Below are 25527 nucleotides of genomic sequence, written 5' to 3'. Positions count from 1 at the left end.
AATATACAAAGAATTTTTAGCCTCAGTAATGTAAGGGAGAACTATAAAGGAACTATAGAGAACTATAAAGGAGCAATGTTTCTGTATGTGACTAAGTTTCATTTGGTATCAATTTAAAAGAAGGGCTTTTACATGTAATTCTCATGGTAAACACTAAGAAGATACAAAAAAAGAAAAGAGAAGAGAATCAAGAAGTGCCACTATGAGTAAAGAGTTTTAGTTTAGGAAAGTAAGAAACCTAGAGAAAGGTAAAGAAGGGTGATGATTACACAGTAATGTGCACTTAATGCCAGTGAATTGTACATTTAAAAAGGACTACCATGGTATATATATGGAAAAATAAAACCCTTGTATTACTGATGAGAATGTAAAACAGGACAGTCCCTTTGGCAAGAGTCTCGCAATTCCTCAAAATGTTAAATATAAAATCACCACAAGAAACAGTAATTCCACTGCTAGTTATAAACCAAACAGAAACAGACACATATGTCCACACAACCACAACTGCACAAATGTTCTTCACAGTGTCACATATAGAGTCAAAAGGTGGGAAAACTGAAATGTACATCAACTGATGAAAGGATAAAATGAGTATGTCAGTATTAACTGAAAAGGAAAAAGATTTGAAAATGTGCTGGAGGAAAAGCGGATGCACAAATAGGGACAGGAAGGCATTGGGTAAATGGATAGATTACAATTAGGCAGGGCAATTTATTTTTTTTCCTTAAATGCTTTTATTGGTACTTTTTAGGTATACAGCACAATTACATTTCTCATTGGGAACTTGTACCTTTACATGATGCATCTTGGTTCTTATTTTTTCCCCATTCCTAGCCCTCCCTTCACCCCCTCCACTCTTCCCTATTTACAAAGACTTTATTTCCATTTTTTCCATTTCTCATCATTTTTCCTTTTCTTTCTTTCCTTTCCCCTGCCCCTCCCACTACCCCTACCCTTTTGGACCTTTTCTTCCTGTTTTGCATTATCAATTATTCATTCTAATCATTGGTACATTTTAGGTGTACAATATAATGACATTCATCGTTGGAAATTTGCACCTTTACATAATCTCTCTTGGTTCCCATCTTTCATCCTTGCCCAGTAGGCAGGGCAATTTAGAAGAAGGAAAGCAGAGTCTGTTCTGTAAAAACAGAAATATACATGATATAGTATGCACAAGGCCTTGGGCTTGGTCTCCAACATTGGAAAAAAAAAAAGTATTTGACAGAACAAAATTACAAACTGACCTTGAGTGGGCCATTAAATAGAAATGATCCCTTCTGCTTCAGGAGCCTTCTCTTGAAAAACTACAAGGTCAAAAAGAAAGGATTCGTGAGATCCTGAACTGGCTAATAAGAACATTATCCACCACCAGACAAGCCCCATCATACACCGTACATCCAGATGTAAGAGAGAAACTAAAAACCTGCTGACTCTTCCTTGTGTCAGAGAACAGTATCATCAGTGCCTAGAGTTCACAGCAGCTTTTAGGGGAGCACAGCTCAGGAAATCAGGAATGCTGGTGTTCTGAAATGTGTAAATTGCCTCCAAAGAACAGCCAAGGGGTTTTCTTGCAGGAAGGAATCCTACACCAGCCTGCTTCTCTTCCTATCTTACCAGGAGCCCATCTGGGAGGGAAGTGCAGTTCTCATCCCATGATACAAGATGTGTTTTTCTGCTTGGAACTTTCACTGAACGGTTAAAATTCATGACTTCCTCCCTCCGCCTTCTACACGGGATTGAATCCAGGGCCTTTGCACTAAGCTACATTCCAGCTTTTCAGTTTTTGAGAGGAGGTCTTCCTAAATTGCCCAGTCTGGGCTTGAATTCAAAATCTTCAAGCCTCAGCCTACCAGGGTGCTGGGATTACAGGCATGCACCACCACACTGGGCTTCATGATTCCCTTTCTGATGACTATTTCACCACAGCTAGATCCCATTGGCTACTGGATGTGAGGACAGAAGAAAAGAATCCAAGGAAATATGTTCCAAGCAAACATGGAATCTGCAGTTGGACCTAGGTGGACATTTCCATTAATGCCCAAGCCTGAGTACTAAGGACAAAGTGCCCAGAAGACAATCCAGGCATAATTAGGTGTAGGGGGACTTCAACAGGCATTGTAATCTTAACAAGCAGATATGTTCTTAAAGGAGAAATTAAGTTTTATAGAGAGAGAGATATTATATACATGTAAATACTGTATATAACGAGATATGCACAGCACAAAAATGGAGAAATGAGGTTACATACGCATTGAAAAAAATCACACTACGGGTGGTCAGTCGATCAGTATCAAACCACGTCAATGTACTGTATACCAGGGTCACACAGTAGGCTCCGCCCCTACTCAAAGTCCCCATTTACACCAGTCAGGACACACACTCAACCTTCCCCACCCCCTCATACACAAACACTGTGCCACAACGTGACAGTCACAACAGCTCTTTACAACCATCGTCTTCAGTTCATGCTTGGAGAGGCTTGAGACACCAATTTCCATACTGCCTATCAGCACTGTAAAAGCATGGGACCTCTACAGTGAATTCTTCCTGCAGCCGGACCTGGATCACCTCAACTTACCACATGTAGCTCATCACGACACCGGAAGGGGAACCAAAACTTGAAGATCATTCATGGCCCTGAGCAGTGTGGGAAATGTAGTCCACTGCCAAAAATGGTATTGTTGCAGCACAGTGGAGCATCTCTGTGCCATACCCAAGTGTTACAGCTCAGTATCACAGCTAAGTGTCACAGCTCAGAGGCATGGCCAAGTGTTGCAGCCAAGTGCCACAGCTTGGAAGGCACAGCTGAGCTTTACAGCTCAGTGTGGCAATTCTGGGTCTCAGCTCTCATTCTTTGAAGACTCGAGAATCCAAGGGTCAGTTGAAGAGGTGGAAAAAAGTCCCAGTAGGCTCAGAGGAGTCTGAGCCCCCCACCAGAAATGAAAGCCTCCTTGTATAGAGATCTATAGGGTAGGTGAGGATGCTCAATGAAGCGGGGGAGGGGGGTTACAGAACATTCCTGAAACGTGCTGTATGAGCATGCTCACTGAAGTAGGGGGTGGAGTTACAGAACATTCCTGAGAAGGGGTGGGGCCTGACAGAACCTTCTTGTGAGGGGACAGAGGTTAACAGAACATCCCTTAAAGGTCACAAAAATCAAACAGTCATAAACCATTTTGATACGTTGGGCAGGAGCCCAGCAACACAAACTTACATTTCCAAAACAAAACGTTCTGTGGGAAAAAAAAAAAAAAATGGAGGCAAGGCAAGGGCCTGCCTTATTGTATAGCACTTCTCCATCAGTGTCCTTGTGACACTTCTGCACCAAACGGGAGACTCTTGTGAGTTGTTGAGTTTCCGGATTATGGTCCAAAGTGAGTGAAATAAGGTTGAGAAGGTTGAAAGCCAGGCCTATAAGTAGCCAGAAGCCCGAGCCAGTGAGGGCGGAAGAAGGAACCGGAAGGCCATGCCAGACTGGTGGAAGAAGCGACCAGATATCTCAGCACCCTGCCCCATAAGTTAGAGCCCTGGAAACGCAGGCCCCAGAGGATTGAGAAGAAAGAGAATCCTGCATACTGCAAGTAAGAAACTCTAGACACCAGGCTGATGCGGTCGGAAGAAGGAACACGAAGCGTGGGTTAAGAGTATTGGTTCCCACTGGGAAGGCCGTAGGGAGAGGTTGGAGCCCGGCCTGGGGAGTTTTCTCATTACTCAGTTCTGGAGGGGTGGGGCCTCAGTCGGTATGGTCGGTGGCCCTGATCTGGGTGACTGGAGTCAATTTTTTCCCCAGGAGAAAGCTCCAGCACCCACAATAGCATCTGGCACGGTACTGGATGCTCAGTGCATGCCAAGAAGTTGTCTGGTATCCCTTCTCAGTTCATTTTGCAACAAAGATAACCATAGTTCTGATTCTTGTCAACAAAATTTAGTTTTTTAGTTACACAATTCCATGTCTCCTTTAGCTCATGATGGCTCTGCGATTTCTTGGTTGACTTTTAAAAATTTCTGATGAATTGTCTGAATATGCCACAGCTTGTTTATTCATTTTTCTCTTGATGACATTTTACTTAATTCCAGGTCTAATACATTATGAATAAAACTATCATGTTTTCATTTTTCCTGCATAATATCTAGAAGAAAAATTGCTAATTGATGTTTTAACTTTCTAAAAAATTGATAAGCATTTTAGGAGAATAAATTATGAAAGTGTTCAAGACTGTATGTGACTGGAGTAAGTAGTTTCTGAGTTTGGTATCTTTGTATAGAATTATGCTTAGTTGGATTATGAATGTGATATGGGAGAGCTTTTGTTTATGTGGGTTATTTCTATTATCTTCCATATTATAAAGCTGAGAAAATTTAAAATATTGATTCACTTAAACTTGTTAGCATAACACACATTTAAAATTTGTGGTACTGAGGATTGAACTCAGGACTTTCATACTGAACTACATCCCAAGCCCTTTTTTTTTTAATTTTATATTTTGAGACAGGATTTGTGTAGACTGGACTCAAACTTGGGATCCTCCTGCCTCAGCCTCAGCCTCCAGGAATGCTGGTATTGCAGGCGTGCACCACTACTCCCTGCAACAACATTCTAAAAAATGAAAATCTCTGTATTTTATTCAGAAAATTGGTGAAGAGTATCACTGATTTTATGTTTTTGGAAAACTCTTTAATGTGTAGTTTAAGAGCTAGATTCTCTAGCTTGCTTTTGCATTCAGTTGTCATCAAAATGTGTGAAGAAAATCCAGCTTCACTTAAATATGCAAATGCTTGCTGAGCAGGAAGTATGGAAGATGGAGCCTATTGTGTTCAGGTAGGTGGGGCGGTCCTAGGGAGTCTAAATACTTTTGGTTGTTGGAAGGCCAGTCACCTCCAGCAGCACTGCAGGTGCTTCTCCTGCTTCCACTTTGCTGGGTCCAGGCTACGGTCCATCAGCACCCACTGCTTGCGCTGACCTGGCCACTGGGATGCAGCTCAGCTAGACTGGGCTCCACGCGGGGTATGGCCTGCCAGGCCATCCCAAACAGCTGGGCTAGAACCACCAGCCAACTCCCCCCACCCCCCAACTTCTCCACAAAAGAATTTTTTAAAAGACAGCAGTTTATGGAACTGGGCATGGGAGGGGGTAATCCGAAATTGATTTCATCAGATTCCCAGAAGCAGAGGAAAAAGAATGTAGGACTGAAAAATAAATGAAGAAATGATGGCAAAAGCTTTCAGGTTTGGTAACTTAAGAGATTCAGATCGCTAAATGAACCCAAAGAAACCTGCAGTTCTAAGATAGTAAAACTAAATTCTATCTACCTGGAATTCTATCTGGAGTAACTATATCCTATGTAGCAAAGAATCAGAATACAATTTGCAACTTTTTTTTTTTGGTACTGAGGATCAAACTCAGGTCCTTGCGCTTGCACAGCAGGTGGCAGAAACCACTGAGCTAAATCCCCAGCCCACAACTCTTTTTTAAAAAAGGATAAAAGTGAAAGAACACATGAAGACTAAATTCATGGTAAACAAACATGAGTGGGCACATTCCCCTGGTTGGTCAATATGGATGTCTAAATTGAAAAACAATTTGGCTATATCTAATAGGGTTTAATGTACCTATTACAGATGACTGAGTAGTTAGCACTTTTTCTTTTGTTTTTGTTTTTTGTTTTGCTATGTAGTTCAGGCTGGCCATGAACTCACTATGTAGCCTAGGCTGGCCTCGAACTTGAGGTGATTCTTCTGCCTCAGCCTCCCAAATGCTGGCACTATGTCTGTTCTGATATTGTGAAATACATATATATTTCCTCCTGTTTTTTGGTATACAATGCCTAATATCCTTAGAATCTCCAAAGTGCTGTCTTTCTATCTGCTAATCAATTGATGGCTGGCAGCCCTGAGGTAGCTTCAAGATGGGGGTTGTTCAACTGCGAGAGGCAGGATTATGGTTGGAACTTTCAGATCTGGTGAGGAAATGAGGGTTAAATTGACCACCAGTGGTCACTGGTTACATCAGTCATGCCTATGTAATGAAACCTCAATTTAAACCCCCAAAAGACAAGGTTTGGAGAGCTTCCAAATTGCTGAACAAGTGGAGGTTCCTGGAACACAGTGTGCTCATAAAGGACATGGAAGTTCTGTGCTCCTTCCCCCATTCCTAACTTCACACATCTCTTTATCTGTGTCCTTTGGACTATCCTTTAAAATAAACCAATAAACATGTTTTCCTGAGCCACTCTGGCCAATTCATTGAACCTGAAGAAGGGATTATGGTAACCCTGATTTACTGCCTGACAGAAGCATAGATGAAATAACCTGGTCCTGCAGTTGGCACAGAGGAGGTCTTGCAGTTGGCACAGAGGTGGACTGCACCCTCAACCTACGGGATCTGATGCTGTCTCTTAAATTAGAGGATACCTGGTTCATGTTACTGCTTGACTGGTATGTGGGGGAAACACATATCTGGTGTCAAAAATGATACATTCTGGGAGCACAGTAGGAGAGATTGAGTTTTACTTTTCTATTCATAAACATGTAAAGAATGGCAATAAAGAAAATACAGATAATTTTTAGAAATTGAACCTCTTTCATTTAAATATGTGGTATGGAAAAGGTGCAGGTTTGTGAAAATCAGCAACAAATCACCCATGACAGTACCACAGATGTACAGAAGGGATTAATGATGTATTAATTCAGTTTGTTATACTATAGCTTGGTTTTAATTTTCGTTTGTTTTTGCAGTAACTGAAGTGTGGGGACTGCGCTATTATGCCCAAAGCAGGCTGTAAGCAGTGCAGGCTGTAAAGAGTTAACCCCACAGTTGGCTTGTTTATAGAAGTGAGCCTGGCTGAAGCCTGCATACTGTCTCCAAATTCCATCCCCAAAATTAAAGCCTTTATTAAAAAGCAAGTCTAATTATTAACCACAACTTATATTTTGTCTGTTCTGTTCCTAATTCAAGAAGGCTTTTTCTCTTCCTTTACAAGCCTTGTCTGCATCAGCAACGTATCCATAGCAACTCCATGCAGTGTCTGCAGGTACCCCTTTTACCTCAGTCTCACTGTGATGTCACCAATAAATAATTACAGCTCTGGGTGTTCAGGGCCTTTGCTTGTTCAAACCTCTGATTGCTCAAGCACTAGTCATACTGGGTCCCTGTGTATCTGTGTCTTTAACTCTCTCTTTTTCTTCTTGCCATTCATTGTAGAGATCAGAATCTGCTGCAGGCACCTTGAAACACATACTGGTGATGAAACACAACACACTGAATATATGTTATGAAGGAATACTGTGTAAGTAAATGATTTATACTCACCTGTGGCCAGATTTATGGCTACTTATATACACATATTAGAGAAAATTCTACTTACATAAAAAAGACAATAAATATTTTATCCTTTTTTAATAGTGGAAAAAGTTCAATAATTGATACATTTATAGACAATTGATTAGAAGAGTCTTCATTTTTACATTTATTACACTAAGGAGGGTTATTTTCTAGCATTAATTTAAGTTTCAAATAGGGCCAGGGATTTAGCTTAGTGGTGCAAGGTCCTGAGATCCCTGGTACCGAAAAAAAAAAAAAGTTTCAAATAATTGAATAGTTTTGAAAGATTTTTTTTTTTTTTGGTACTGGAGATCGAACACAGGACCTTTCACTTGCCAGGTAGGCATGGTGCCACTGAGCTACATCACCAGCCCAGAAGACTTTTATATTGCTCAAAATCACATGAATAGAATATGAAATAGTTTACTTGAGCCATGAGTATTCATGAAAAGCAAGCAATTTTCATTTCAAAGAACTTTTCCTAGTATGAATATCCTAATATTCACAAAGATTATATATATTAGTCAGCTTTCCCATTGCTGCACACAATATCTGATGCACACAACCTGAAGGAAGAAAGGTTTACTTTGGCTCACATTTTTGTTTTTGTGGTAGTGGGGATGGAACCCAGAGTCTTCATACACTGAGCTATCCATGCCCCTTTTTAATTTTTTTTTTTTTTGAGACAGGGCCTTGCTTATGTTTTCTTGTCTTAAATATAATATTATGTTAACTGCTGATTGCTAGTATTCATTATTTTTAATTTTTTCTGTCTTCGATAACACTTGTTTCCTTGCTAAGTTACTGAATTACTAGGCTGGGCTTGAAATTGTAATCCTCCTGTCTCAGCCTCCCAGAGTGTTGAGATTACAAGCACTGAAGAAGCAGTCATTTTGCTAATGCTCTTGTAGAAATCAAATGCCTAACCCTTAGAAGGGTCATGCTCTTCCAACTGATGTGTATATTTTTTAGTCTTTTAAAAAGCTATTATTTGTATACCATAAAATTTACCATTTTCACATATACAATTCATTAGTCCTTGGTATATTAACAAAGTTGTCTAGGCATCACCACTAATACTGTGGGGTACATTTCATCTACCTAAAACACTGTAAAAAATAGTCACTTCCCATTCCTCCTTCTCCTTGGCACCTGGTAATTTTGAACCTACTTTGTCTATACTGGTACGCCTATCCTAATCATTTCTTATAAATGAAATCATATATGGCCCTTTTGTGTCTGACTTCTTTCACTTAGGATGATATTTTCAATTCTTTTTTTTTTGTTACCAGGGATCAAACTCGGGACCTTGCACTTGTGAGGCAGGAAGCAGAACCTCTGAGCTTAAATCCCCAGCCCTACTTAGGATAATATTTTCAAGGTTCATCCATGTACAGTACAGTACAGGAAGGCTGTGTGTCAGACAAGGTCTTAATCTTCCTGGGCATGTGTTTCCTTCTCTGGGCAGAAAATCAGCAATGGACCTTGACTTCCAGGGCTTAGTTCTTATAGTTGATACACAGAAAAGAAGGTTGAGAAGGGGTGCTGCAAAAGTCACCAGATGCTGAGTTCTGTAAATCTAAAGAAAGATTATTTAACAGTTCACATCTTAACTTCTTGATTCCCTTCAGAATCTAACTTCCACTTATTACACAAAGGCTTTTGTGGCAAGATTGAAATAGATCAGTGTCAGGCCCAAGCAATTACAATATATGAATTCAAGATTCCCCAGAAGCCAGTCGATTTTATTTGATAGCTGAAAAGTTTAGACTGTCTTGGTGGATTTAGATCCAAATTGACCCAGTCAAAAATGTGCACATCAACCCAAATGCCCAACAGTTAGTAAATGGACAGATAAAAATGTATTTTACTCAGAACAGTATTCAGTCATGTAAAGGAAATGAAGTACTGAGTCATGCTACAACATGGATGATCAGAATCAACCAGGAAAGTTATTGCAAGTATGTACTAATATAAAGCAACCAACCCAGATGAACTTAATTAGCATCCATAGGTAGATCCCAGGCATCTGTTTTGTTATTGTGTCATTCTGAAATGCTGGGGATAAACCCAGGGTCTTGTGCATGCTAGGCAAATGCTGTACGCTGGGCTATACCCTTATCTTAATTGGCAGAGGTCTAATAGGCTGGAGCAGTATGCTCCACCCCCACAGCAAGTTCACACTAACTCCAAGGAAAGGAATGAACCTTAGTATTGTTTCCTCTTAGATCAGAAAAAAACTAATTATAAGACCAACCACAACACAATGAGAAGCTGCACTAACTAGAATATTAGTAACAGATGATGCTGGTGTGAATAACTTGTTATTCTAGAGCCTTTATAACCAAAATCCCCCACTTAGTGTTTGCAGTATCAGCTAGAGGGTTAGTTAACATGGTAGAGTGAGGACTTATGCAAGGTATATACATAGCATTTCACTACTATATAGAAAACCAATGCAGTCTAGTTAGAAAACCAACTGAACTCTAAATTACACACACCTTAATGACAAGACTCCCCATCACTTGTGAATGTAAAACATTTAATTTAAAAATGTTGACACTACAATATATAAAATAGCTATTATAAATGCACATAATGTATTCTATAGCTGCCAGGTTTGCTTTTTTTTTTTTAAGGAAACTGTAAGTTACACTGTGGTTAAGACTTGTATCTTCACCCTTGAAAAAGCCCACATTCTATCACAGTTATGTATGGTGAGACTTAACAGCCCCAATTGTTAAACACTTGGATCAAGTCATAACCAGTTTTATCGCAAAAGGACGCTGTACACGTTTATCAATTCTAGTACCTTAGTAGCTACCCAACAAGTCATTAACATACAGAAATGTGCATCATGATAAGCAAGAAATATCACCCATCCCTTCTGCATATTAGCAACTTGTCACTCCTGAGCAACAGTGCTCACATCACTGAGGTCTGTGAACAGTCACTTTTCGTATTCATCCCGAGTGAAAGATGGAATAACTTAAGTACAAATGCAACATATTATAAACAATTTCTTACAAAAAAAGTCACAAATTAAACCAGAGTATTTTACAGAATTTACTACAAAAATGCCATAAAAATTGCTTCACTTAAGTTCTCTCTCCCTGTATCCGGCGGGCCAACTGGATGTCTTTGGGCATGATGGTGACTCTCGTAGCGTGGATGGCACACAGATTAGTATCTTCAAATAGGCCCACCAGGTATGCTTCACTAGCCTCCTGAAGGGCACCAATGGCTGCACTCTGAAACCTCAAGTCGGTCTTGAAATCCTGGGCAATCTGTCCCACCAACCTCTGGAAAGGCAGCTTCCAAATGAGAAGCTTGGTTGATTTCTGGTAACGACAAATCTCTCAAAGCGCCATGGTACCGGGCCTGTAGCAAGATTTCTTCACCCTGCCATAGAGGGAGCGCTTTTCTTGGCAGCTTTAGTGGCCAGCTGTTTTCAGGCGGCTTTCCCACCAGTGGACTTACGAGCAGTCTGCTTGGTTTGGGCCATTTTCTTCTACCCAATGCCAAAGTTTTAGGTCAATTCTCTGACTGCTGCGCCAGTGTTCAGTAAAGAGCTGCAGTCACCAAATATGAAAAACGATACTCTCCAAATGACCAAATAAACCACTCTGTGCCTGCCGAATTCTACAAGACATCTAGAGAGGAACTACTGCCACTACTGTTTAAATTCTTCAGTGAAATTGAAAGGGAACCAATACTTTCAAATTCATTCCTGGAAGCAAGCATCACCTTGATCCCCAAAGCAGAGAAAGACCCAACCAAAAAAGAACTATAGGCCAATCTCACTAATGAACACAGATGCAAAAATCCTTAATAAGAAAGATACTGGCAAGCAGAATGCAGAAGATCATAAAGATCATACACCCTGACCAAGTGGGATTCATCCCAAGGATGCAAGGATGGTTCAACATACACAAATCAATCACTGTAATACACTATATCAATAGAGCCATGGACAAAAACAATATGATCATCTCAATAGATGCAGAAGAAGCATTTGAGAAAATCCAACATGCATTTATGATAAAAACCCTACAAAAAAATTGGAATAGATGGTCTCTACCTCAATCTGATAAAAGCCATCTATGAAAAACCAACAGTCAATATCATACTAAATGGTCAAAAACAGATTCTTCACAATAAAATCAGGAACAAGACAAGGATGTCCACTATCACTATTCCTGTTCAATATAGTTTTGGAAACATCAGCCACAGCAATTAGACAAAAGAAACAAAGGAATAAAGATAGGGAATGAAGCCAAATTGTCATTATTTGCAGATGACATGATACTCTACGTAGAAGACCCCAAGAACTCCACCAGAAGTCTTCTAGACTTAACCAAATTCAGCTGGGGATTTAGCTCAGTGGTTCTGCCACCTACCTTGCAAGCAGAAGGACCCGGGTTTGATCCCTGGTACCAAAAAAAAGACCAAATTCAGTAAAGTAGCTGGATACAAGGTCAACACAAAAATCAATAGCTTTCCTCTACACGAACACAGACTCAGTGAGAGAGAAATAGGGCAAACAATTCCTTTCACAGTAGCATCCAAACAACTGAAATACCTAGGAATCAACCTAACAAGAAATCAAAGACCTCTTGTCTGAAAACTATAGCACTCTGAAAAGAGATTGAAGATGATATCAGAAAAGGGAAAGACATCCCTTGCTCCTGGGTAGAAAGAATCAACATAATGAAAATGGCCATACTTCCAAAACTGCTATATAGATTCAATGCAATCGCAATTGAAATTCCAGCAACATACTTCATGGCCCTTGAGAAAACAATCCAAAAATTCATTTGGAACAAGAAGAGAACTAGAATAGCAAAAGCAATTCTAGGCAACAGAGACATGGCAGAGGGTATCCCAACCCCCAACTTGAAACTATACTACAAAGCTACTGTGATAAAAACAGCATGGTACTGGCAAAGAAACAGACCTGAGGACCAGTGGAACAGATTAGAAGATGCGGAAACAACTCCAGACACACTCAGCCACCTCATCTTCGACAAAGGAGCCAAACACCCTCACTGGAGGAAAGATAGCCTCTTTAATAAATGGTGCTGGAAAATTTTGGTTTCAACTTGCCAAAGATTAAAACTAGACCTGTATCTCTCACCATGCACTAAACTAAAATCAAAATGGATTAAAGATCTAAATATTAAAACAGAAATGCTGAACCAGCTAGAACAGAGGTTAGGTAGAACTCTTGGAGACACTGGTGTAGGAAAACAGTTTATGAACAAAACCTCAGTTGCCCATGAACTAGCACAATCAACAAGTGGAATCTCTTCTTATTAAAAAGCTTCTGCACAGCAAGAGAAACCACCACCAGTGTGAAGCGACAACCCACAATGTGGGAAAAAAATTTTCACCTGTTGTTCCTCAGACAAAGGTCTACTATCTAGAATCGATAAAGAACTTAAAAACAAAATCAGGCCTCCCAAATTTAAAGACCCAATCCAAAAATGGGCATCTGAAATGAACAGACATTTCTCAAAGAAGTAGAAATAGCAAATAAACATGAAAAAATGTTCAACATCACTGATCATTCGAGAGATACAAATGAAAACAACGCTGAGATTCCACCTCACCCCAGAAAGAATGGCTGCTATCATGAAATTAACCAATAACAAATGCTGGTGGGGATGTGGGGAAAGAGGGACACTGCTCCACTGCTGGTGGGAGTGTAGATTGGTGCAACCACTGTGGAAATCAGTATGGAGATACCTCAAAGAACTAGGACTGGAAGTCCCATTTGACCCAGCTATTCCCCTACTGGGTATCTTCCCTAAAGAATTAAAAGAATCATACCACAGTGATATATCTGCACCCATGTTCATAGCAGCACAATTTGTAATAGCTAAAACTTGGAAGCAGCCCAATTGCTCATCAACTGAAAACTGTATAAAGAAAATGTGGGTTTTTTCTAAAATGGAGTACTACTCAGCCATAAAAAATGAGAAATTAGAGACATTTATAGCTAAATGGATGCACATTGAGGCCACACTCTTAAGTGAAATAAATAGGACACACATGTGTAAATACCAAATAGTTTCTCTAGTGTGAAAAACTGAATGTGTAAATAAGGACTTAAAGGGCCGGGGATTTAGCTCAGTTTCACCACCTGCTAGGCAAGCACAATGACCCAAGTTCGATCCCCGGTACCAAAAAAAAAAAAAAAAAACTAAATAAGGACTGAAAGGTATAATAGACAATGTGAAATAGGAAGAAAAGGGGCAAAGGGGAAGTGGGAGGGGTAGGGGAAAGGAAAGAAGGGAATGGAATTAATATGAGAAAATGAAAAAATGGAAACAAAGTCTTTGTAAATAGGGGGAGGGATGGAGGGGTTGAAGGGAGGGCAGGGGAATGGGGAAAAAATAAGAACCAAGAGAGATTATGTAAAGGTGCAAATTTCCAGTGATGAATGTCATTATATTGTATACCTAATATGTACCAATAAAATTCATTTTTTAAAAAAATTTAAAAATAAATTTGTTTGGTAGTACTGGGGATCAAGCCTTGGGCTTTTGGACTGAGCTACATCCCCAGCCCTGCCCCCTTTTAAATTTTAGGACAGGATCTAAGTTGTTAAGTTGCCCAGGTTGGGCTTGTACTTGTGATCCTCCTACCTTAGCCTTCCGGACTGCTATAATTAGAGGCATTTGCCACCATACCCTGCTTCACTGGCTTTTTTTTTTTTGATGCTCAAAGCATTCCAATATCTAACTAGTGGAGTGCTCTTCAGTCTGCTTTTGTTTACATCATTCTCTGAGCACATCTTTTTTTTTTTTTTTTTTTGTACCAGGGATCGAGCTCCGGTCCTGCACTTGCGCAGTGGGCAGCGAAACCACTGAGCTAAATCCCTGGCCCAGCACATCTTTTTTTAAAATTAAGTTTATTGGTACACTTTAGGTATACAATAATGACATTCATCATTGGGAATTTGTACCTTTACATGATATATCTTGGTTTCACTGGTTCTTTTTAATGTTTCAGATCTGAAGGTCTCTTATTCAAAAAGGATATACCAGCTGACCCTATCAAAGGAATTCATGTGTATGTCTATTTCAGCACCTATTTCCTTGCCTTAACTACACATTGATTTCTCTGTTGTTATTAATTATTAATAATATAATTATTAATTATTATGTTAATTTTTTATTCCTAAAGCTGTAGAAGGGCAGGTGCAATCATTAGCTCATATGTTACTAAATAAGCTCCTCGGACAATTGTAGTTGTTAATTAAAGAGCAAGTTTATCACCGAATAAAAAATTTCAGTGAGAATAAAGATAAGCATTAGGAAGATATTAATACTGAAAGAAATAGATGGATATCAAAATAGTTGTTCATAAATGATTTGCTGGGGATTTAGCTCAGTGGCACCGCACCTGCCTTGCAAGCGTAAGGTCCTGAGTTTGATCCTTGGTACCCCCCCCAAAAAAGATTTAAGCATCAGTTATTGTCTACATCACTCTGCTTCTGAGCTCTCTCACATTTTACTAGAGTAATCAAGTGTGAGACAGGAACTACCATGGTAGGACACAACACTGGGACAAAAAACCATTTGAGTACAGTAAACTGTTACCCTTTGTAGAATGGTGTTTAAACAGACCTGTTATGAGACCCTAATAAAACCACAGAAGCAGAATATTTGCATAAAATAAATTATTACTAAGAAAAAAACCTAAGTAAGCCCATTAGTCTTGCTTTCTCTCAGTCAACTTAAATCATTAAGTTTAGAAGTCACACAGCTGGGCAATACATAATTAAGTTTCCCACTGCTTTTGATGTAGATAGCACTCCTGATGTGTGGGTTATGTAAAAGTGCCAGGGTTACTCTTCCTGGACCTGAGGTCCACTTTTAGTGAAAACACTGACCCTTCACTCGGGCTTAAAGATTATCTGATGGATGACTAAAATGGGATAAAAGGCTTGGCATCTCTGTCTTCATTTTGTGCCTGTCCCCTTTCCTGTCTTAACCCTCTGGTCAGATTCTGCTCAGGTCTGCATGTAGATATGTTGATCATTTAAGAAATGTTTTGTCCGAAACTCTACTATAGCTTGGCTTCCTGCCAGTTGGAGCTGGTCTGTGTTTCTTCTACTCCAGCTTTGTGCTTTCTCAGGCAGCTCAAACCCTGAAAGTCCTTCAGCCCTATCATAAGGCCAGGACATGTATGCAGGATGATGCCAGCAGTTGAGAGAGGAACTCAGCAGTTTCTGAGCAAAGCCAGCTGCTTGTTAGCGCAGCAAGTATAAGGCACAGGATGATGGCACACAATTAACTAAAATTCAGCAGCCTCTAGGACAAGTTGACTAGGACCCCCAAGTGTTCTGTGTTCAGCACAGGAAAGAACACCTTTTGAAACCATGCCCCTGGCCAGTGAAAATTACTGGACTCTAATCCACCCCCAACAAATCCATAAAAACCTGCTCTTTTTGTTCTATGGTGAGCAGTAGCTTGGTCACTCTCTGGACCAATTGTTGCTCCCTGGAGCCAAAACCCTAGTTTGGAGTAAGGGATGATGGCACACACCTGTAATCCCAGCACTCTGGGAGGCTGAGGCAGAAGGATCTCAAATTCAAGTCCTGTCTGGGCAACTAAGGGAGACTTTATCTCAAAATTTAAAAATATAAAGGGGGGGGGAGTACCTGGAGATATAGTTCAGTGTGAAGGTCCTGAGTTCAATTCCCAGTATTGCAAAACAAAACAAATGAAGCTGTCATGCTCGCTTCAGCAGCACATATACTAAACAAACAAAGCTGCCATTTGGCTGAAGACCCTCTCCCCCTCTCCCATAAAGTTTTTCCTGTGCTGGAGTGTTTGTGCCTGTAATATTTGGCCCAGTCTCATTTCTACTGCCTCGGGGTCAAAAGACCCCATCATTTCAGTATCAAAGCATACCCTTTCTTTCTCTTTTTTTTTTTTTTGTACTGATGATTGAACCCAGGGCTTTCACACTGAGCAACATCCCCAGCCCTTATTAAAATTTTTGGGACAGGGTATCACTAAGTTACTAAGTTGCCCAGGCTGGGCTTGAACTTTCAGTCTAGGTCCTGCCTCACCCTCCCACAGTGCTGGAATTACAGGCATGCACGCACTACCATGCCCACCTTACTTCCATCTCAAATGAGAGTAACCATATACCAATTAGCATAGTTAAGGCCAACCACTGACCCCTTCATAGTTATTTATTTTTTGCTGTTAAATCCTAAAATGAATGAATTTTATTAACTAGCTTTGAGCCTTAAATATCTTAGTTACCAAAGCAAGTTTCCACTAATTCCAAATTAAGCTTTTAAAAGTTTATTGGAGATCCAACACAGAGCTTTGGGTAAGCTAAGCAAATGCTCTATCACTGAGTTATATCTCCAGCTCTGGATACATAACAGAACATTTTTTTATTGTGGACTTCATCAAATCATAGCGATAACTTTAAAAAGTGGTCAAGTTAAATAGTAACCACTTCAGCAACCCAACCTAGTTACTTTTCCTTTAAAAGTATGCAGTAAAGTTGAAAATCAAGAGAAAACTTTTGGATAAAAGTAGAGTTAATTTCATAAGGATTCAATATTTTCTAGTATATGTTTCTAATAGTTTCCAAAAACACCAAAGTGAATCAATTTGCTAATAACATTATAGATGAGCTAGGTAGAAATATTATAGGCAGTCAGATAAGGCTAGTCCCTCAAAAGGATCCGGACACAAGTGGATAAAGAAGACGTGGGTTTTTTATACAATTGAGTACTAGTCTGCCTTAAAGGATGAGCTTCAGACATTTATAGCTAAATGAATGGACCTTGAGATCATACTCTTTAAGTGAAATAAATTGGACACACAGGGCTCGGGATTTAGCTCAGTGGCTCCGCCGCCTGCCTCACAAGAGCAAGAACCCGAGTTCGATCCCCGGTACCAAAAAAAAAAATTGGACACACATGTTTAAATACTGCAGTGTTTCTAATGTTGAAATGTTTCTCACAGTGAAATAAGGACTGAGATGTATAATGAATGGATGTTGGGAAATGGGAAGAAAGTATTCAAATGGGAAGGGGAACAAGGGAGGAGGGAGGAAGAAAGGAAGGGACAAGAAAAAAAGTGAAAATAGAAGGAAAAATGGAGACAAAGCTTTTGTACACAGGGAAGGGAGGGAATTAATAATAAATTAATAAAATTTATTAATAAAAAATCAATTTAAAAAAAAGAGGGTCAGGACAAAGGTGAAACACACCACAGTAGGTACTGGAGACACATCAGCTGAAAACCAGGCCTAAAGATAAACACAAGATGACCAGACCTACAAACTTCCTCAAAGAATAAACATTGGGCCTAATGAAGTCTTTGTTTTCTCCATCCACACTTGTTACAGGACTTGTTTCCCAACTGGACCACCATTACCACCTAAGTGACTATACTTGTAACCTTATTGGATGTTCATGGCTGTGGCCCACATTATGCCCACCTGGATTTCACCCTATAAAACTCCTCTGTAAAGTGGGGTCCCCGGGCTACCCACTCAGGACACCTCCTGCCCTTCAGGAGCTTTCGTATCAATAAATATCTTTCTACTCTTAACCTCTATTATTCCTAGGACTCATTTTTCAATTTCTAGAGAACAAGAACTCAGTATATCGTACAGTTAACAGGTTGGGAGCTATATTTCATATTTCATCTCCAGTATTATTTCCTGTAACATTATTGCAAAGGGAAAGCTGGTTTATAAAATGGAAATGCAGTATTAATCTTTATGGACTGGCTACTTGAAATTTTTGTGGAAATAGTTACTAATACATCTTTGTAGCTGATTATAGCTTTACTTATCTCTCTCACTTAAATACCTACTGCACATTGTTCCTTAACTGGGTTTGTAAAAAGAAGTTAGCTTTCACTGTATTTAGGAACATAATAGGAAGGCATCATTCTTTTATATCAATGACCACGCCATTGTAGTCCTGATGAAACACAACATAAACCTCCATACATCTTTAATCTTTCTATAGCGAAGAGCAACTGATGTTCATGTCCCCAGAAATGTTAATACCACAGACATATTGAATATCTGTAACTGTGTACACATATACACATTATAAAGAATGGTTTTCTTCTACCCCCAGAACAAATTTTTGTCACTCTCAGGGCCATATCACTCCACCAAAGATGCATGGCTTAAGCAAAGTGTTTTTAGACTTTACACCAAAAACACAACCTATCAAAGAAATAAAATGATAAATTGATCTTCACCAAAAGTTTAAATTCTGCTCCTAAAAGGCAATGTAAAGACCTTACAACTTGGACCTGGCAGAATGCCTCTTGCAAAAATAGTGCAGCAAGAAGCAGCAGTTTGATACCTATCAAAGAAATTAAATTTGTTACAAAAGAAAAAACTGCAGGCCTACATGGTTTTACCAGAAAATTCTATCTTTAAGGAAGGTAGAGAATTTTACATTTCAGGAAGAAATAATACCAACCTTATACAAACTTTCCAAGAAAATAGAGAAGACAGTTCATAGTCTTCTTCAGTTAGGAGACCAGTATTACCCTCATACCAAAGGCTGATGAGAATCTTAAGAGAAAAAAAATCACACCAAAAGCCTCACGCAAAAAACTTTTAAAATGTTAGCAAATTTGATCTGGAAATACATAAAAGAGAAATATAAATGACCTATTAACACAAGATATACTTATTCAAAAATTAATTTTATTCATATTGAACAACAAAAAATCATCACTTTAGTATATTCAGAAAATGTATCTGACAAAACACAATATCCAACTAAGTATAATGATGAAATACTGAATATTGTCCTCCTATGATTAAAAAAAGGCTACAGAAGCTAAATTTGAGGATGCATGCCTATAATCCCAGCACTCTGGGAGACAGGTCAGGAGGATCACAGTTCTGGCCCAGCCTGGGCAACTTAGTGAGACTCTGTTTCAAGATAATTTTTTAAAAGAGCTGGAGATGTAGCTCATTGTGAAAGTCCTGGGTTTAATCCCTAATTACCCCCCACCCCAGAAACAATGTCTGTTAACATTACTTTCATTCAACACTGTTGTAATTCCCAGTAATTACAATAAGGCAACACAAACGAATATAGACACTGACAAATAAGAAAATCTCCCTTTTTGCAAGAAACATACTTACAAAACCCTAGATCTATTTTTAAAATGCTAGAATTTTTAACTAAATTCAGCAAAGTTGCTGGATATGAGGTTATTATGTAATAGCTAACCAATAATTTTTACATACTATAGCATAGTAACTAATTTAGGCATTGTAGGCCAAGAAGCAAAATCAAGGATAGGATAGAACAAATTTCCACAATTTTTATTGACAAAATCCAAAACTTACTAAAACCAATCAAATCATCTCCTACTTTGCTATTTTTCTACACATGCCTTTGAAGATCTCAAGTATCAGATGTGTAACTCTACTTCCCCACTGGTCTCAACAAGTCATCACGTAAATGACCATTTCTATGAGAATGCTTAGACAAAAAGAGTATGGGGAAAATGAATGTACTCCTAAGCGGTTACATAAAAATTAACTCTAGAAGGATGGGGATTTAGCTCAGTGGTGCCGCTGCCTGGCTTGCTGGCACAAGGTCCTGAGTTTGATCCCTCAGTACCAAAAAAAAAAAAGTGTAAAAGTTAACTCTAGAAAGGATGTTTGATGGTATACTTGAAAAGATCTGTCTTCATATACTATCATTAACTGGGAAGAGAAGGCCTAGAGACCAGGTAAATAGACACTATTAGGGTAGGCATTTCCGATGAAGTCATTCTACCTCCTGAAAAACAAAAGGACATTTTATAAAGAAGAAAGTCAAAACGACCTCTAGCTTGGCTTTAAGATATGCAAATGCAATGTTTTTCTCCTCTCAGAAGTCTCTGGGAATACAGCAAAGTGTGGAATGTGGAAATAAAATTGAATCATGCAGCTGGATGTGGTGACGCACACACACCTATAATCCTAGCACTTGGAAGACTGAGGCAGGATTGCTGAGCGTTTGAAGCCAGCCTGGGTGACATTGTGAGCTCAAGGTCAGCCTAAACTACATAGTGAGACCCTGTCTAAAAAGGGGAGAGGGTCATAAAATAGCCAGTCTTTCTTGGAGGCAAGCTAAATACACTATCTTCACCACAAGCAAGCCTTCATCACCCAGATTAAACATACCCGGATGGAAATATGAGACTGCAATACCACTGATCCTTCCCAATAACATAAAGAAACATCAGGTTTACCAAAGCCTGGCACTGACATCAGTTTCTTTGTTCACAGCAGTTTCCTTTAGACAGAGCTGTGAAAATGTTGTGGATCTGTAATATGCCAATTGCCCCCACAGAGCTTCTAAAAGGGATGACTGGAAGAAAGAATCCTACTCTTATAGCCTCAATATCCAGTCTTCCCAGGACTCTGCCTTGGGGCAACTGCAGCTCCAATTTTCATTACCGAACACAAGACTATGCTTAGAACTTTTCATTCTAGGTCTCAATTATCCAACTTCTCCTTCCAAAGCCATTTGACTAAATGCCGTACAGTGTGGCTATAAGGAGAAGTGACAGAGGCAATCAAAGAAATCTCAGCGCAACAAATTCCGAGAAACCACGGAATTTACAATTGGCCAGGGGATACGCTATACTGTAGGTCTACTGTGTTCTAAGCATTACGTTGGTCAAAAGATAAAGTGCACTGATGAAAGCAAGAGAGGCCATGTGTTAGAACGAAGCTTCAGTCTTCCTCAATCATATGGGAATCCTGTCCACGTAATCTTCAGATCTAGCACTGCCAAAATGAAATTCTACCCTCAAAAAAAAAACAAAAAAAAAACTATACTAAATCGGACGTGGCGGCACACACCTGTAGACCCAGCACTGAGGAAGGCTGTGGCAATAAGAGCACAAGGAGTCCCACCTGAGCAAATTAGCAAGCCCATCTCAATATAAAAATTAAAAAGGCTAGGGATGTAGCTCAGGGGTAGAGCGCCCCTGGGTGGTTCGATCTCTAGTACTGGGGAAAAACAAAAACAACCTACACTGGACCAATTATCATCACAGTGTCTTAGCATCATGTCGTCATATCTCACTGCTAACCACTGTTCCGCAATCAGCCTCTCAGTCGCGCACAAGTTGACAGTCACACCCAACACTGACGCAGTCACACAATCCCAGTGCCCTCCTCCTCAATAGCCTGAGGCTTCTGCCGCCACAAGCCTCTTCCACGCCGCCCGGGAATTCTTCTCATACCCGCAGCCGGGACACCTCCACTGACCATTCAGAAAAAGCTGACCTAAAGCCAGAAAAAACAGAGCCAAGTCTAAGTTCACTGGCAGGCCTGAGGGTCCGGGAGAAACGTACTCGAAGCAGGAACCACACGGACGTTGGTATAACTGAGAAAAGACAGCAGCGAGGATCGTGCAGCTCCTAACCGGCCGCCGCGGAGACTCCTGGGAGCTGGAGCCCACCGCTAGAGTGCGCAGGCGCAGATGACTGAGCCCAGGCGGGGTTAGAGGGTGGAGGTTAGTAGGCTCTGAGAAGCCTGAAGAGTCAGCTGGGAGCTGCGGCCGGAGCGAGCAGACTGCGCGAGCAGAACCGGGTGGGGAGGCCCGGGAGAAATCCGGGAATCAGAACGGGGACTGATAATTCTGGGGAGGGACGTAGGACTGCGGTATACAGACGATCAGATGTGTTACAAGCTGGGCCTCAGGTGTGGTTCGGGTGGTGACCCTGAGGATGCTCACCTGTGACCTGGAGCGAACCCTGTGAAAGGAGATTTTGCCTGTTTGACCGCGAGAACCGCTGTCTCGGGGGTAGGAAGAGAGAAGAGGGCGGATCCCCTACATACAGCGACCACTGCATAGAGAGACAGACAGACAGACGGATATTCTGTGCCAACCCACTGTGTTTTGGGTGAGTGCTTCTCTTTGGGATGTGGGATCCGACTGTGTGAAAGGTCGTGTTGCTGCATAGAGTTTCCGCTGCATCTGTTTTTGATGGTTTGTTTCTTTGGAATTGAACTCAGGACTTTTTCACTGAGCTATATCCCCAGCCCTTTTTAAATTTTTTAATTCTGAATCAGGGTCTGGCTAAGTCGCTAAATTTCCCAGGCGTGGCTCAAACTTGGAGATTTTCCTGAGTCTCCCAGAGTGGTGGAATTATAGGTGTGCTCAGCTTGTATCTATTTTTAGATTAGATGTGAATCGTTTTTGAAGTGTATATGGAGAAATGAAAGTGATTGTGAATGTGACTGTGGCTGCCTGGAATTGTATAATATGCTATATATAGTTGTTATGAATGACAAGTGGCAACTATGGATTGGTGATTTTCTGAAGGATCTTTGATTATGACGGTGCATGTGTTTTATCATATTGCTATTTCTGATGGTTTTGGAGCCATGCGAACCTTAATATTTAAACAATTGAGGAACTCTGTATAACCACGTCTAGTTGTGTAATATTTGACAATCTGAATACCCATTAAGGCTGCCTCCAAAAATTTAACTGGGTAGCAATTTAGCAAAGCCACAGCCTGGCATGGTGGCACACACCTGTAACCTCAGTGCTTTGGGAGCCTGAGACAGACTCAATATCTGCTGAAGTTGAATATCACAGCTTCAAGCTCAGCCTGAGCAATTTAGGGATTAAGTGAGATTTTGTCTGTCTCAAAATAAAAATAAAGGCTGGGGTTAAACAGGCATAGTGGGACATGCTTGTAATCCTAGCACTGGGGAGGCTGAGGCAGGAGGATCATCTCAAATTCAAGGCCAGCCAGAACTACACAGCTAAACCCTGTCTCAAAAAACCAACCAACCAACCAAATAAATGAATAAATAAGGCTGGGGATGTAGCTCTGTGGGAAAGCCCCGAGTTCAATCCTCAGTACCACAGTAAGTAAATAAATAAATAATAGAGATATAAATATTGGAAAGAAATAGGTGAGATTTTCGTAATTCCCAGATGGTGAGAAACTTTATATTAACTAAAATGAATGTGTTGAATAGTATCCCATGGGGAACAAGCAGAAAATAACCAGTAAATGTTTACCCATAATTATCACTTTCTCTTCTATGTAAGTGAATTTTCCCACTCCCAGATAAAATCAGTGACAAGGCCAATAGCTTCTTCAGGCATTCTAAGATAACTACAAGTATTTGGTACACTTTTAATTGCAAAGTCAGTCTCATTTTAATACTTAAAATAATTGTTTTGATAACTAAATATTCACTGTAGCAGTAAGTATTTCAGATTTCATTTAGAAAAGTAGGGCTGGGGATTTACCTCAGTGGTTCCACCGCCTGCCTCACAAGTGCAAGCTCCCAAGTTCGTTCTCTGATACCAAAAAAAAAAAAAAGAAAAATATTGTCCCTTGTGCCTGGAAGCCTACAGAATAGAATGTCTGATCAGTTTCTTTTCTGTTTCTATACCTATACCACTAAAAAGTATTACCCAATGTTTAATCCTTAAATTAACTATTAATAAATTAATATTAACACTTAATTTCAATAACTATGCCTCTGTGGGGGGGGTACTGGGGATCAAACTGAGAGGTACTGAGTTACATCCTCAGCTCTTTATATTTTTTTAATTTTGAGACAGAGTCTCACTAAATTGCCCAAGTAGTACTTAAACTTGTGATCCTCCTGCTTCAGCTTCCAAAAGTTCTGGAACTACAGGCTAACTATACTTCTTATGTTGTATGATACAGGTGAATCAATAAAAAGATGAAATAGAGAAAGAGAAAATCCAGATGTTCTCAAGCATATAGGGAAATTAATATATGATAAAGATGGCATTTCCCATCAGTTGAGGAAATGTGCATAATACATTATGTGGTTGGGCCGGGGATTTAGCTCAGTGGTTCTGCCGCCTGCCTCACAAGCGCAAGGACCCGAGTTCAATCCCCAGTACCAAAAAAAAAAGAACAATATGTGATATTTCTAGACAAAACCCAAAGGGGGAAAAAATCTTCACAAGGCAAAGATACTTTAGTAATTGTATGAGAAATGAATAAAAATTATTTACAATTTTAAATGAATAAAGAATTGATTTGCTAAATTTAATAAAATAGAACATAGTGGCTAGGAGTATAAGTCAATAGTAGACTCCTTGCCTAGTATGCATAAGGTCCTGGATTTGATCCCCAGCATCATAAACAAAACAAAGCAAAACAAAATAGAATGTGAATTAGTTAGGAAACAAAAACTCATGAGAAAATAAAACAGTCAAAGAGACGCCATTACTGAAAATAAAGAACATCTTTAATATATTTTCAGTACTGGGGACTGAACTTGGGGCCAAGCTACATCCCCAGCAGCCCTTTTTATATTTTATTTTTTTCAAGTTGCCCAGGCTGGCTTCAAATTTGCAATTCTCCTGCCTCAGTCTCTTGAGTAGCTGGGATTGTAGTCATGTGCGGCTACACCACCATGTGCTATCTTTAAACATTTTTAAAAGAATAAAATATGAATACTTTAGAGCTTCCATATTGACCTGAGAGGCAAAGATACAAAGTTCTCAACCGATTTTGTCAGGATATGGGAAGGTATCCTCATGTACTGCTGGTGACAATATAAGTTGATAGAAAGACCACAAAGAATAATTGGGAAATATACAATAAAACTGTGACCCATGGAAAAAGCAAGCTACAACAGGTTCCCCAGAATCCATTCTATCTGAGCAAGAGACTAGGTGTCAGGTGGTGATGAGGGCAGGATTTGTCCATTGAACACTCACTAACTTCTGTCCTAGATTTCTGAAGTGTACACCGGCAGGGCAAGTCCTGAAACAGTGAAAATTAGTGCAGATTTAACTAAATTATTCTGAAAGACCTAAGTCAAATATGTTCTCACATGGTTCATATCTCTATCTTTGTCTTTGTAGGACTCTTCCGTTTTCCAAAAGGAGAGATCAAAAGAGAAGGTCCATTTCTTACAAAACTCGAAGCCATGTCTAAGGTGAGATGTTTCCTCTCTTTTTTTCAGGGAATACGAACATTTGCTTGGCAGTTTTGCTTAAATTTCCTTGTTACTGGGATTTACTTTCATAAAACAATCTCTGGTCAGGGCTCAGATTGGAGTGAAGCAAACAAGCGGCATGAGGTACAATATGTAAGGGTTGTTCCTTCCTAACATTGGCACCCTACATGCTTAAGCTGCCTTAACCTGTTCACAGCCCTGTTCCCAGTTTC

At 39.9% G+C, this 25527-nt stretch overlaps 1 protein-coding gene and 1 long non-coding RNA gene across 32 annotated transcripts in view; one reads left to right on the top strand and one right to left on the bottom strand.

Moving 5' to 3' along the window:
• Window positions 1-25527, top strand: part of Znf382 (zinc finger protein 382) — a 162273-nt gene that overhangs the window by 120139 nt on the left and 16607 nt on the right. For 15 of the 31 annotated variants that reach the window (XM_087191252.1, XM_021239489.2, XM_087191262.1 and 12 more), the window contains 3 exons: window positions 7205-7289; window positions 17711-22251; window positions 25221-25294. Coding sequence is in view for 6 of the 31 variants with exons in the window: in XM_087191265.1 (XP_087047391.1) it covers window positions 25286-25294 (9 nt within the window). In the remaining 25 variants the exon portion in view is untranslated. Of the gene's footprint in view, window positions 1-1136; window positions 4823-7204; window positions 7290-14341; window positions 14402-17710; window positions 22252-25220; window positions 25295-25527 lie in introns of those variants that run through there. The other 16 variants (XM_087191267.1, XM_013077422.3, XM_021239475.2 and 13 more) reach the window with 8 other exon arrangements.
• On the bottom strand, window positions 959-21793 carry LOC110344706 (uncharacterized). The gene is made up of 3 exons (XR_002387447.2): window positions 21700-21793; window positions 1248-1307; window positions 959-1141 (listed from the first exon to the last, which is right to left on the bottom strand). It is a non-coding gene; the product is annotated as an uncharacterized LOC110344706 (long non-coding RNA).

Source organism: Heterocephalus glaber, unplaced genomic scaffold, assembly GCF_053883595.1.
Source record: "Heterocephalus glaber isolate CG9 unplaced genomic scaffold, H.glaber_assembly_v1.0 deba00001561, whole genome shotgun sequence".
Classification (NCBI taxonomy): domain Eukaryota; kingdom Metazoa; phylum Chordata; class Mammalia; order Rodentia; family Bathyergidae; genus Heterocephalus; species Heterocephalus glaber.
Note: the sequence above shows the minus strand (reverse complement) of the source record. Positions and strands in the feature narration are given on the sequence as shown.